Raw genomic sequence first — 14875 nt, 5'->3', positions numbered from 1 at the left:
TGGTACAAGGCTAAGGATGAGGCATCATCTGTGGCCACAGCATGTCTTGGATGGTGGAGAAAAACATTCTCCAAACATTAGCTCCCAGTGATTTTTTTATTACTCTGTCCAGGTGAAGGACTGCACTGGTCCTCTTTGTCATGGACTCGCTTGCTGCTGCTGCACACACCTATTCCAAGCTGAGTTCAAGTGGAATTCGGTGTTTGTTGATGTCATGGAGGAAACGACCATTGATGTGGCACCAAGGACACATGCCATCATTCAAGCTTGCACCAGCCTGCTTGGGAAGTCTCTTCAGTGGTGGTGTTGCAGTGGGAAGTATGAACAATGACGGGAAGTTGAAACTCTCGGAGGAGAGCAGATTGAGGACTCTGGCTGGAGACCTGGGGAGGAAAGGCAAGAGATGGGATACCATGGGTTGCAGCCATGGGATCCCCTGGGTGCCTCCCTTCTTCATGGCTGGGAGGGAGAGAGAGAGCCAACCACCTAATGTCAATGAGACTAACTCTTGGATGTCAGGCCACCTTCCACAATGGCAGTCTCCAGCAATATTAAGGATGAGATGTATCCTCCCACAGAGACTACAACCCACTGGACCTCCATTACCATCATCTTCCTCTTACACAGTGCTTGTCACATGTGCTGTCAGCTGGGATCTAGCACTCAGCTTTGGCCACACTCATCACCCACTGGGTGAAGCCCAGGCATGGAGGAAGGTGGGAGCTCAGTGGGCAGGGGGCTTTACCTCCTTGCCAGCTGCCCTGTGATGAGCTGTAAGGTCTGGACTCAGGTTTGTGGTGCTGGAGTGCAGAATTTCACTTCAACCGTACTAAAGCACATCCTTATAGGCATAACTTCATCTCAGCTGTGATGTGCTTCACCTGTGTCCTCACCACAGTCTGGCTGGAGTGAGCTCAGCTCACCGGCTATCACCAGTTCAGCCTTTGCTCTGTCCCACACCAAGCTGTTTAGGCCTTGCTTGACTTTGCACCCCACAAACACCAATTTTGGCAGCATGTGCTGTGGAGCAGTGTCCTGGATAGGCATAAGAGTAGGGAGACAGCTTGAGCCAGGCAGAGCTGGTCCAGTGGGGACCCAACCACCCGCCTCTGTGAGCCTGGTTGCTTCAGCCTCCTGCTGAGATAAGGTGGAGAAGTCCACACCAGGCTGCACTGGCAAGAAGCACCTCTGTATGGGTCTGCTACTCCCTGAGACTTCTACAAAGTGACAAGGTTTAGAATGAGTTTATGATGTCCTGAACCACTGGCAAATGGACGGCGACTGTCTGGTTGCCCCTCAGCAGCCAGAGGATAGTCCTGTACAGCTGGCACAGCCTCGCCCTTTGTAAACTGATCTAAAAATAATGGGCACATCTCTTTACGGTGGCTGTCAGCAGATGCCAGTGATTTAACTGCAACCTGCTGAAAAGGAGCAGGTGGGAGAAGGCATGTGAGAAGGGATGTGAGGACCCTCCAGGACAGAAAGGCCTGATGGCTTCTTAGGTTTTCAGAGAAGACAGTAGAAGACAAAGGCATTGGTGGTGTAACTTCATGAGCACCCGGTGCGCACAGCAGCGGTACATTGAGCCGACAGCTCCCTCCTGTACGTGCTTACAAGGAGATGCCGTGGTGCCTGGGCATGGTGGTGTTGGGTTGACGGTTGGACTTGATGATCTTAAAGGTCTTTTCCAACCTTAATGATCCTACGATTCTACCTGCAGCGTGCCTGACCCTGCTTCTCCACCCAGCTCCCTCCATCTCCCTGTCCCCCTCCCAGCCATGACCACTGCCATTTCCCTTCCAGTCCCTCTCAGGACTCAGCGGGGCTTCTCCCTGGGCAACACCTCCACAGCAGGGCTGCAGCCTGGTGGTCTCTCACGCCCCATGCCTGCAGCACCAGGAGCTGCACATGCCCCAGACGTTGATGCTCACCCACCCCCCAAAGGCACTCGGCCGTTTTGGCACACCAAGGAAGCCCCTCTTGCCCGGCCCAGCTTCCCGGGACGCATAGAGTACCATGGTCATGTCCTGCGCAGCGGAGCTGGGGGCTGGCCTACATGATGGAGCAGGTGAAGCCACAGCACTCCTTGAGCAGGGCGAGACCCGTTTTGGTCATGTACGGTGCGGAGGTTTGCTGACCCCTGGAAGTCATTTTCTTCTCTTTGACGGGAGCTGTGGAAAGAGGAATCGGTGTCTGCCTGGCGATAAGGGCACAGGCCCCTTCCTGCTTCTTAGAGCTCCTTTCAGGGCTAAGATGCTGACCCTCCTTAGACCTACAGCTGGGCATGAGGTCCTGCAGCCAGGAGGCACATCAAGACGTGTGCTTCGTGGGTGTCCACAGGCAGGACACAGGCACGGGGACCCTGGGCTGGAAATGCCTCCCACCACACTGGGGAGGTGTTCCTCCAGCAACAATGGAGGCACAGGGAAGAGGGTGGCTGGCCGTCAGAGGCCATGAAGAGAGGAGGACTGGATGGATACCACAGCTTGTGACCTTAGGTAGTGGTGTGATGAAACGCAATGGAGCTGGTTGGAAAGGATCAGATGAAGTTCGTCAGCCAGAAAAGGTCACCTACCCATCCCCGTTCTCATAGGACATGGTGGCTGGGAAATGCCAGGAGGGAAATGGAAGCATAACATCTGCACTGATTCGGGATGTTTCCACAATGTGATCTCAGGCACCAGCATCCCCGATTGCCATTTCCCCACACCCTCCTCCAGCAACAGATGGCCTCCATGTAAGCTAGCCCCATGCAGAGCAACAAAATCTTGGAGACAGAGTGCCTCGGAAAGGGGAGGAACTTCCAGGGAGGTTCGATGCAGGGAATAAAACTCATCAACCACCTACTTGCTTTCTGGAGGTAGCTTTTGGAGAGCTTACTTTGCAGGAACTCTGCCATTTCCTTGTCTTCTTCCCTTTCCCTGTGACAAAGAGATTGGTTACCACTCAGGAAAGGAGCAGCAAGGCATCCAGGAGCATCTGGTAAGGCATGATACAGATCAGAGGACAGACTGCACTGTCCTCAGTGCAAGAAATAAATTGTGCCCAGCTACCTGAGCCTCTCAAACTCCACATCATCCACCAGGAAATCCCGCGTTTCCACCAGCTTGTGTATCTGCTGTACCAGCTCCTCTTCCCTCTGCTTCTCCTCGTTGGACTTCTCATTCTCTGCAACACAGGGAACACATTTAACACACCAACAGGGGCCATCCCACACATCCCACACAGGCCAAGCCTCCTCTGCTTCTGCTCGAGCCGGGAGCAGATATGAGAGTGGGGTAAAAGCCAACCCAAAGTAAGCACCTGGAACCAGATACAGGCTGATAAATAGGCAAGAACCTTGTCCCAAACTACCCTGGCTGGGAGGAGACAGGTCTGGTGTCATCAAACTTTGAATTTTTAGGTTCTCCCCAAAATTTTCATGGGGCCGAGCACTGCAAGGTGCAACTGTGAGCTTTGCAGAGCAGAGAAATGGCCCCTCAACAAGGTGACCTCTCTGGTGAGAGACAACCATGGCTCTCCTGGGGCAATGCTGAAGAAGCTGGGTACCAGGTCTCGGCGAGCTCAGACATGTCAGACTCAGATGTCATCCTTCAGTCAGGATGTGCTTAATCCACGTTTCCACACCAGCACACCCAACCAGTCTCAGCTTGCCCCTGACCTGGGCAGGGGTCTGGAGACCTCTGAGCCAGGTCCTCCACGTGGCTGAGAAACCAGCCGGGGATTCAGGTGTATAGGGAATTATCAACAACACCCGGATGCCTTGGGAACACCTCACACCACCATTTATCCCATACATACAAAGACATGAAAAACCAATATGACCCACTGGTTTTGTAGCCTTATTCCCTTCCTGCACACGGTCCCAGTGATCTCATCCTCTACATCTGACCTTTCAAACCACTGCCGGCCCCGTTCCCACCCCAGCGACAAGGAGGACCACAAGTCTCTGCCAGGCTATTCTGAATACGTTAGCCTTGGTTGTTACTTGAACCCCTGGACTAACCTACCTTGAGCACGGTGGGACCCACTTGTGCTGCATATCTTTGGGCAGTGAGTTAGTGAAGACCTGGAAAACTCTCACATCGCTATGAAGTCATGTCCTATATAAATTGGTACATCATGGTAAGTGGGACACGTGAAGACACAGAGAAAGGGCTAAGGAGTGTTAAATATAAAGGGAGAGCTACCTTAAATGGAAACTATGACTGTCTCTGCTGCAGCTATTTAATACCATTTCTGAATTCATCAGCCAGCTCCAAAATCAGTCCCGCACGGGATGGATCATTCTCCCATCTTCCTTCAGCTAAATAAAAATGCAGCAAAATTCACAGTGTGGAGCAAACCCTGTAGGCTGGGTCTCTATTGATTGTATTGATTTGTAGTTTCAAGTCTGCTACATATCGATCGGAGGTGCTGCTGCAGGGGTCTGAGTAGGAGGAACTTCTCATAATCATCACGTCGTTAGAAACATCCCCAGCAAACAAAGGTTTCCCCCTCAGTTGTGGTCTCGTGCAGTGGGTGAGCTTGAGCTTCCTGGCAGAGAAAGCTGATCTGGACTGAGGTCTGGGCCACAGCTGCTGGTCTTCTACCATGAAGAGTTAACGCAAAGTCACCTGGCCATGGGCACTGTCTCTGTGCAGCAGCTCCCACCTGCCTGGTAGGAATAGGAGCGCTTTACAGTGTCATTTGGATGCCAAAAAAACCCAGAAACATCAGGCTGTACACAAGCACATTGGAGTTAATTAGCAATCTGCATTCCTGAGTTAGCACATGTCAGAGTTCGCATACCCACTGTATAAAAACTGCACGTTTTCTTCCAACTTGCTGATGTCGGAGCCCATCACGACCACGATCTCCCTCTGAATTATTAAAGGCACCTTGGTCCGGTGAGATTTCAAGCCACAGGTCTGGCTGAGCTCTGAGTAAGCACTGACGTGTTTCAATCTTTATCCGAACCAAAGTTCAATGCCCATTTTTACAAACGATCTGCTGCGATAGTCTCGCCAGACCGGTGATTCGCAGGATTTTTTCAGCACAGTCCGATTCGAGCCAAGTTATAAAGATGACAAAAAGAGCATCCCTGATGCAAGCAGCATTTTTGCTCTCAGCTGAATCTGGAAATGCTGAAAAAGCTGGAAATGAAAGACCAAAGCAGGTGAAGGAAAGTCAGCGACATTTCTCCAGCTTCAGAAAAAGCCAAGTTTATCTCTGGTCCCGAGCCATCATTTAGGTCAAGTCTTGTTTTATGAACTAGAAGGTGTTTGAACTAAAAACCCACATGAGATTCGGGTCTACATTTTGCAAGATTTTTATGGCAGAATCTTCCCCTGTCTGAAGGTCCCTCTGGACGCGGCCACGTTGTGTCAAACGGGTCAAGACCTGCCTGTTAAGCAGCAGTCGGGCTCTAAGTGCGTGCTGGAGACTCACAAGTGCACGCTGTGGCAGCAGAAAGGGTGAAGGTATCTTGCCACTCTTGGCTTTGAGACAACCTTGGGTACAGAACCGATGAGCTGAGCTGCGGCTCTGGCAAACAGATGTGCACAGCTGGTGCCTTGCCTGCACCCAGGCATCGCCCCTGCTCGCGCCCATGGGTCTCGGCGACTGCAGCATCTTCAGAGAGACGCCTGTGGTGGAAATAACTGAGGCCCAAACCTGAATGCTTGATGGGTACAAATCAGCAGGGGTATGTCTCCCACCTGGTTCAGAAAACACACATAAAGTCCTCACTGGGGATGAATGAGGATGTCCCAGGAGGAGGAGGCATAGGCTTCTGCGCAGCGACGGACACAGCTTGTGAGGAAGCCCTTCTTGCTGGTTCTCATTCAAACCCTGAGCTGTTCGGTGTGTGCTCTCGTTTGAATACTTTGGCTCAGGGGGATCCTTTAGAGAAATGAGGTTTGGCTTTTCCTGGGCTGTGAAGTGACAAGGGTGGCTCTGGCCACGTCAGGGACGTGGAGGGTCACTGGTCATGGTAAGGGGGCATTTCCTCCCAGCTGAAGTTTTCACGTATGTTGCCCTGGACTGTTCGCCTCTTTTCAACATCCTGAATGATGAATTCACCTAAATCACCAAGCCCCCTCGGCAGGACGTCCTCAGAGCACCCATCCTACCCTGGCTGCAACCAGGAATCCTCCCCTGGCAGCTGCTGCCACCTGCCCCACCACTGACACACAGCTCTGACATGGCCACAGCAAGAATTCATTGCTTTTCACGTACCTGAGGCCTTTGAAGGCACCTCCCCTCTTGCTACCACCAAAGGGTCCCCTCCATGGTGTGGTCTGGCAATGTCCCCCGCTTGTCCTCTCTACTCATTTAGGGATCCTCCTTGGCGCACGTGGCAGGTCCCACTGTGTCGGCATTCACTGCCACCTCACTCAGCTCCCGTCCTCCTCCTATGCCAGACCGATGCTCTTCCTCAACGGACTCATGTTTTTTCTCCTGCTCCTCTACCCTTCAGCCCAGGCCTGCACAAGGACTCCCTGGCAGTACTGCAAGCAGCAAAGCTCCCAAGAAAGATCTCAGCTCAAACTCAGGGAGACACATTTCTTGATGCTCACGCACTGCCTGCAGCAGCAGTGTCTCCGGGAGCATCCTGGGGTGGAGGCCGTTCAAGAGCTTCTTGTATCTCATGGAAACCTTTCTGCTGATTGCAGCCGCAGGGTGCAGCGCTCTGCAGCTTTACAAAGCCTTACCTGGAAGAGCTATGAGTTTTTGAAGCTCCTTTTTCAGCCGGCTGATTTCTTTACAAAGCTGAATGTCATCCATCCTGCAGAGACACAAACAAAGCCACTGAGGGAGACAGCGGGAGAGGAAAGGTTCAAAACCTCCAGAGCAAGAGCCAACCAAGACTGGAAGGCAACGCGTTCAGCGCCCGCGGCGGGGAGCACAGACGTACCTGCCTTCCCACGGGAAACGGCAGCCCGCTTCATCTCAGAGCTTTTGTTGGAGCTACATGGGTTGTGTCACTGGTTGTTGGCAAATAAATGGTTTCATCGCTCTAATGACAATGAAGCCTTATTAAAACCTGGCACATCCACCGTGCAATAGCAGCTGAGTTTCTCCTACTCCCAAAAAATAATCTCAAACAGCAAAATACAAAAAAGGAAGCTGCTGCCACATGGAAAGGTCTGACATTTCCATACCGCCTTTCTGCAGAATTAAAAAAAAGGTAGGAAAACGAAACACAACAGAGCGGAGAATGTGCAAACTTTGCAGGTGTCCACTGAGAAACAAGGTCATTGCAACAGGAGAAAAGGAGCCTGCTGAAGCTGCAGGCAATGAAATCATCTCTGGCTCAAACCACACGACCGCAGCAAGGTACCGATCAGGATGGGCTCAACTCAGTTGTCAGCGGCAGCTGCTGACGGAGCGGAGGGGGGACGCACGGCCCTGCCCGTGCTGGAGGCAGTTTGATGAAGCACCACAGACGCCCAGCCCTCCCCACGGGTGTACCAGCTCAAGTGCTGCTCACTGCTCTCTAGGGCTGGCAGAGGAGACGTAACCCAATTTATTTATTGGTTTATTTTAAAAAATTGCATGCCCTGCGCCCTTGCTAAAGCTGCGCTTGGACAAGACCAAGGATCGATGGTGTCTGGGCATGAGGAGCATCAGTGCTGCAGTTTGAAGAGCTTTATGCACTCACCCGCAGGGAGGGGAAGCCCAAGAGCAGACAGTGCTCATGGCTGAGCCCTCTCCCCACCACGAACAAAGCCATCCTTGAGGACCTCCCCTGGGTAGGTGACACTACAGAAGATGAGACAAGTCACAACTCCAATAACCCCCAGCGCTGCCTCTGGTCTGCAGGCCGTGCTCCCCACCTCCCGGCCTCTCTCACGCCAGCAGTTTCTGGCTTGAGAGACCTCCTTGCTTTGCCCTTCAGGGTCCTTTCCTGAAAGTCCTCCTGCTTTCTGCCAGCAATTCATACACACAGCGAGCAGCGACCCAAGGGCTGCCCAGTCCCGTCTGTCCTTCCAGCAGTCTCCAAGGTTGCACTAGCCTAGGGCCAACCTTGGCCAGCCACATCTCCAACCAAAGCATGATGAGACCAACCCATCTGACACTTTTCCTTTGGCTCTGATGGGAAGGGCTCCTTACACATTATCCCTCACTGGGCAGATTAAGAAAAGCCTGCTGCTCTGACGTGGCTTCCCGAGCCTTGGCACAGTCCAGCCAGCCAGCAGCCAGTGAAGCACCATTTCCTTGGCATTAAGGTACCTGGGAACTTAAGTCCCTGATCAGGGATTTTGGCTGTTGGCTCATTTGAGAAGGGTTTTTACAAGCCCCCACGAAAGATACACGTTGGCAGTACTCCATGAGGTGCCACTCTGTAGCAAGGCACTGAATCTCCTGATCAGGGTTGGACTGTTGAGCTGGGACCTGGGATCCTTCTCTTCTTTCTCCAGGCTTACCTTGGCGTGGGGGAGGCACCTTGGCCAGGCCATCTGGCATCTCCCCACCTCTGTTACCTGGTCTGAAGCTAAGAAAAAGCGTCTCCATCTAAAATCTAGCCCCAGATTTTCCAGGTGTAACAGGCTCCCAACAACCCCAGGACCAGAAATTGCTCAATTGGTGCATCCGCGAAGCAAGCCATTCATTGACACATCAGTCCTCGTGCTCTTCATACATATCTTCCAGCAATGGCACCAGAAGCCCCATAGCAGAGAGGATGGGGTCAGGCAGTGCATTCAAATGGTGCTGAGTAGCTCCATGAGCAGAAAAGGAGGTTCCCATCATCACCCTGAGGTAGATGTGGACACTCTGACCAGGACCGTTTCCTTATGACAGTGCAACTGATCCACAGATATCTCAGAAACGCCAGTATCTAAAGGCTCACTAGACCTTAGAGACTTGTGACCGCAGCCCTGGATGTTTTAGCCAACAGACGTGGGCGCTGAACCATGAGCAGTCTGTGCTGGGAGAATATCTGGTGCCACTAACCTTTCAGCTGGAGACCAGACATGTCTGTACGGCCCTGTGCCGCCCTGTGCACGGTGCCTTGCCTACAAGAGGTGGGATGGGAAGCATTTGCCTCCATTACACATTATGTTCACTGACCAGTTTCATCTAGAAGCTGGTAAGCACCAACACCGCAGGGCACAGTGGTCAACCTGTCTGGACTGAGCCTCCAAGAGGAGCAGCATATCCAAATGTTGACTATGAGGAATCAGCCAACCCATTTTTCACCTAGACAGAGGCACTATACATCCTTCTAAGCCCTACCAAGCCGCCCAGCATCTTAGCATGAGCTTCCCAAGGTTGTCCAAGCCTTCGCTGCAGAAGGACTCCTTGGATGCTTTGCAGGGGACATGGAAAATCATCCAACCTAGAAGAGCACAGCTGAGATTTCTGAGAAACCCTAATACATGACCTGTGTCATCGGTAGATAATACATGATTGACTTATGAGCTGGTGCCACCTTGAACAGATGCGTCTTTGGTTCCCTTTGAAGCTGCATTATTAAAAGCCTTGTCTGCATCTTCAATAATCCTGCTGGTCCTTCCACTGAGTCAAGCTGTCCACCCCTTCTGGGATGATTCATATTTGCTGGAGCTACTTGAAGATGCAGCTTTGTCAGCTGAGCCGAGGACGCCAGAAATATTAATAAGGGAAGGAAAAATAAACAGACTGACGAAGAGGGACCCTGTGAGATATTGCTGTAGGAGGAGATCATCTCAGGCGGAGGAGAAGGCTTCCTCTTGGCTCTGTCAGATTTTTGCTCCATCTGACAAGTGTCCTCATTTGTTTGCATACCGCACAGAGCAGGTCCACCGATGCCAATGTCTGGGAGCTGCACGTGGAGAAGAGGGGGGTCTGTTTGTCCTTCTACTGCCTGCTCATAGTCCTATGGTGGCTAAGCCCTGAGCCTGTACAAAAAGCACCAGCGCGGAGCTCTGCGAGGGACGCATGGGCAACAGGCTGATTGCTAGCGATATACGTATTAACGTTAAAATAAACAGTCAAATGATAACAGAAATATTATTCAAATTAAATTGGAATTCGATCCTGTAAAAATAGCTAATGAGAACAATAAATGCGCAATAATAAAAATTCTCATTTCAATAAAACCTGGGAGAGACTGCAACGACAAGCACCCAGAAGGCTGCTGCTGCAGCTGAGATTACTTCTACCACTGGCGATCAAACTTACTGCAGCGTCAGCCGTAGCCACGCAGCCCCCGGGGCGCAGATCGGAGCGCTGGGCGGCTCAGGTGCGGAGCTATCGCCCACAGGAATATCAGACCTTTCTTTTTGCCCTATAAAAGGAGAAGTATGGGGACCTTCATTGTTTTCCAGAGCACAGACATCTCAGAAATGTCGGAATGTTTTAGTTTGACATTTCCAACAAGAAGAAAACACTGATCACTCTCGACTGACCAGACGGGTCCCTACTCTCTTTGGCAGCACATCGATGGAGACGTCCATCTCCCCGAGCCCCCACAACCATCCTGAATACCACATTTTTTTCCCCCACTGGGCAACGACGTCCTTTGCAGGCCCAGGTCCTGGCCCTATCCTTTTTAACCCTGTCCTGCAGAACCCAGGTCTGGGGTCCCTCTTCTCCGGCAGCGACGCTCAGGGAAGCCCTCAGCTCTCCCTGCCTTGCAGAGCCGTGCTCCTCCCCGCTGCTGCGCTCCGCAGAGCTGATGCTCGATGTTTTCCCCTCCGAAACACTCAGACACGTAACCCTGGAGTTTCCAAACGTCCAGATCACTTTTGCAGCCATGCCCACCCCAGGATGTGGTCTCTGTAGGTGTTTTCTTTGTGTTTTCCAAGAGACAGCCAAGGAAGGAAACAAATAAAGGGATAAGAAAAAGCAAGAGATGTGAGTTTTGACAGCACCTGTGAGATTTAGGTACTGGTTGCCATGGAAAGCATTTAAAAACTACACTTTTTATGATTTCAAAAAAACCTTTTCAACAATATATTCAGGGGGAACTGTGTCTCAGAGAGCTCATCACTCCAAATCTGAGCCTCTAAGCCACAGTCCAGCTCACAGCTTCCCCAGGCAGCAGATTTACACAGGCATTTCCAGGCTTCGGTGATCCCTGTAGCGCACGTACCAGTGGGGACCCAGACACACTAAAAAAGCAGCACATCAAGTGGTGCAGCCCAGTCAATGTAATTTTTGCCATTACCAGTAAAAGAACCCAGGCTTTGCGTTGACTTGACAGAATGGGATCTCAGGACTGGGCTGACTACAGCAATTCGGTGGCATTAAAAAGCTTAATCAACCCAGACTATGAATGCTAGTTGGACCTTTTCCTTCCGGATAAACCCAGGGAAAATGTTCTTTATCTTCCTGAGTGGTTAGTCCCACTGCAACACAGTGACTATCTGATGGCCTTAAATGTGAAAGGCCTCCAGATTTTTGCTCAAAAACTGCTTTGATTGCTGAAATGCACCCTGGAGAAGGTCCTTCCCTCCGCATCCAGCTGCAAAGGCTGTGCTGGGAGTGGAGAGCAGGATGCAGTGCGGAGACGGGCATCGGGCACCCATGCTGGTCCAGCCCCGCTGTGTGCCGATGGCCCCCGCAGCCAGGGGACGGGTGAGCAGAGGAGGAGCCGGGAGGATGTGTCACGCTGCAAGGTGGGGAGAGTAAACTGTGGCCGTGTGGCTGTCCAGCAGCCGGAGATCTGCAGGCTGGCGCAAAGCGCTGTCTCCGGAGAGCGGCAACGAGCCACCAAACCTCAGGTCCCTTCCCATGCCCAGCCCAAGAGCCGTGCGCCGAGGCAGAGTGGAGAGGATGGACCCACTGGAAAGCCGAGGTGCTTGTGGTTGAATATGGAAACGTTTTGGTGTAGTTAAACCCGTGCCATAAACTCTATTTGCATAGCTCAAACCATGACAGCGTCGGTGGCAGCTTTGTAACAGGGACCCGTGCAAGCCGAGAGCAAGGTCAGAGCAGCGGGAGAGGCTGCGCTTCCAGGCGGAAAACGAGGTGGGACGTGGCCCCAGCTGTGCTCATCCCCGGGGAAGATCCGCGTTTCATCGGGCAGGCAGAAAACACCGGGGTGAGCCTGGGAAGGGGGGACAGCGCGGGAAGAGGCAGGTACTCACATGTACCGCAGCTCTGACTCCCTCCTCACCAGGATCTCCCTGATCCTCTCGATTTTGAAGAGCTCCCCTTCAATGTCATCGATGGTGGTGGTTGAGTCAGCCATGGAAACAATCTCGTCCTCTGCAAATGAAACGGCAGCCACGTTAGCCAGCAGCAGACGTTAAATGCGTGGGACCACGGGGCTGTCACGAGGAACCCCCCTGCAAACATCAGCCCAGCATAACCGCTAAGCACGTGCAGTTTTAGACTCATTTTCAGGCTCCTTGCTAGAGGAGACAGCCCAACGGGCACACGGAAAGCCACCGACATACGCAAGGGCATTGAGCTGTGGGCGACTGTGTTTTGCCTTTATTTATGCGTTGTGTGAGGCTGGGCACTGGAACAGGTCTGTTCGTTGCTGCGTTAGCATTAAAGCCCATTCGGCTTGCTGAGCGCAGCTCCAAACGCGCGTGCAATATGCATGAAGGGGTTGCATGAAAGAAGACCTTGGAGGCCAGCAGGCCACCTCATCTGAGCTTGCAGCGCTCTGAGCCTTGGAAACAAGCATCATTTCACCCGCTTGTGCTGGCTTCGCAGCACACCCTGCTCACACCAATGTTGTGGCGCGTTCTGCACTGCTGAGAAAGCCCCAAATTTCTGGGGGTCTTCCCCTCTGCTCAATAGCAGGAGGCCAAGGGAGTTAAAAACTGCTGGAGGGAAGGACAGGATTATCTCTCTTTTCTTCCAGAACAATGTAAGCCTCAGGCATCTCCAGCACATGGACAGACACCCAGAGCCCGTCCCCCAGTACATGCCAGGACCAAACACCAGGCCCGTATAACACAGAGAGGCCTCCTAAGGAGGCGTGAAGGTGAAGCTCCCATAGCTGGTCCTTTCCATCATGGGTTGGATGAAGATACCCCATCCTTCCCAAGCCCTCACAGTACCCAGCAGGCCAGTTTGGCTTCCTCATCCTCTGGAGCGCTGAGCATTACCTCTATAATCATTTGGGGAAACTGAGGCAGGGAAAGGGGATGCCATTTGCTCAGGGCAAGAAGCAAGAGCCTCACAGCAAAATGAGGGAAAAAGGAGCTATAATTTACATTTTAGAAGAGTGCAGTGGCAAACCCAGGGACGGACAGGACAAGAGCCCAGCAACCTCGATCCGTTGCTCTGACCACCAGCTCTGCCTCCCTCCCCTCCGCTGATTTACACACAGACGTCCCTCTGATGTCCCACCGGTTTACACAAGGATGCCGTGCTGACGCACACAGCGCCTGCGAGCCTGCACGTCCCACGGCAGCTCCCTGCCCGTTTCATGGGGATAGCTGAGGTTTTTTGCTCCCAGGCCAACTCCCACCCCCAGCTTGGTCTGGCTCTCAGAGACACATCACTGAGCCTGTTATCAGTGTCGTGCAGCAGCACATTCGCCACACGCGGGCTAATCTGGCTCTCCTGTGCTGTGCACGCAGCCCAGGTAGGGGAGGGAGGGCTCAGCAGCTACAGCAAAGCCAGGCTGAGAGAAAACATTCAAAATCACAAACATCAGGGGCAAATTCTGCACCTTTCGAATCTCCACAGGACACATCTCCCCTCCAAGACTTTGCCTTCCTGCAGCCCTGGGACTTTGCTGCACAGGGAAGGGAGCACAGCCACGCAGCACCAGCTCTGGGAGCAGGATTTTCCAGGCAGCCGAGGTCTGGGACCTGGAGATGTCAGAAACGGAGCATGTGGCTTGGGGATCCCAAATGGCACCCAGGCCAGTGCTGGGCATTACAGGTCAGGAAGGCATTAAGGCACAAGGCAAAACACTCTGCACTCACTGGGCCTCCACCCATCACGTAAAACCGCTTGGGAAATCGTTCTGAGAGTGAGGAATGCTTCCGAGGCTGCTGGCAGAGAAGGTTTACCAGTGGAAATATGAGTGGTTTGGGTTAGTGTGACTGGCGTGGATAGCTTTCCGCTGTTTCTGGCTTAGAAGCTCATGAGGGCTACCTGCAGATGATCTCCCTCTTCCCCTAGCCACAAAGGCCACAATGCCAGCCTGCCAAACCCTCGACCGTTCCCTTTCTAAGCTGTCAGGATGCTCTCAGGAACCAGTGCCTGCTCAGGACAGACCAACAAATCCATGGGTTGGACGAGGTGTGGGGCTGGGTGCGCTGCTCTCCATCAGCTCTTGCTCAATGCCTCCGCTGCAGATTCGCACAGAAAGCCTCCCTTAGCCTTGTTTCTATGGGCCTGAAGGGGGTTGCTAAGGGACCGGACTGTGGTTGCTACAGGACCAGGATGCGGTTGCTAGGGGACCGCACTGCGGTTGCTAGGGGACCGGGATGCTGAGGTCCCTCGTCCCAAGCATCCTGCTGCTCTGCCACCCCAGAGCTCCTCTTGTCCGGGATATTTTGCTGCACCCGCGCCCAGCGCTGCCGAGCAGCTGGGGCCACGTGCCGGGGACGGGCAGGCTCTCCCTGCAGAGGACGGCGGGCACGCAGGTAGTGACACAGGTGAAGGTGCAGGTGCAGACTGTACAGCCGGCGTGTGCTTGTAGGCCTGGGGTTCGGCTGTACTTCAGTGCAGCTCTAGACCTGTCAGGAAAAACTGCATTGCTCTAAGTATTTCTTCTGTGACCAGGCTAAAATGACAGGGCTGATTATTTTACAGATGCTCTAATGAACAAAGATAAAAGATTATTGCAGCTTTCATTAGCCAAGGACAAGCCTCATCACTCCTAGGAGCACAGGGGTGGGTCTGGGGGAGGGGGACTGTCGCTCCTGGCCTGGGTTGGTGAATAACCCAGAATATCTTTTATCACTGGTGGCAGAAGTATTTGGCTGAGGTT

At 52.8% G+C, this 14875-nt stretch overlaps 1 protein-coding gene across 1 annotated transcript; it reads right to left on the bottom strand.

The window, feature by feature from the left end:
* Nucleotides 1-2052: 2052 nt before the first annotated feature.
* Nucleotides 2053-12180, bottom strand: LOC104614036 (uncharacterized protein C16orf45-like; the record flags this gene model as incomplete). Its single annotated transcript, XM_010290531.1, has 5 exons — nucleotides 2053-2171; nucleotides 2848-2921; nucleotides 3054-3168; nucleotides 6696-6769; nucleotides 12060-12180. Coding segments are annotated over 5 exons (503 nt in total), but the record flags the coding sequence as incomplete, so codon positions are not given.
* Between the last annotated feature and the right edge of the window lie 2695 nt (nucleotides 12181-14875).

This window comes from Phaethon lepturus, unplaced genomic scaffold (assembly GCF_000687285.1).
Source record: "Phaethon lepturus isolate BGI_N335 unplaced genomic scaffold, ASM68728v1 scaffold31497, whole genome shotgun sequence".
NCBI classification, from domain to species: domain Eukaryota; kingdom Metazoa; phylum Chordata; class Aves; order Phaethontiformes; family Phaethontidae; genus Phaethon; species Phaethon lepturus.
Note: the sequence above shows the minus strand (reverse complement) of the source record. Positions and strands in the feature narration are given on the sequence as shown.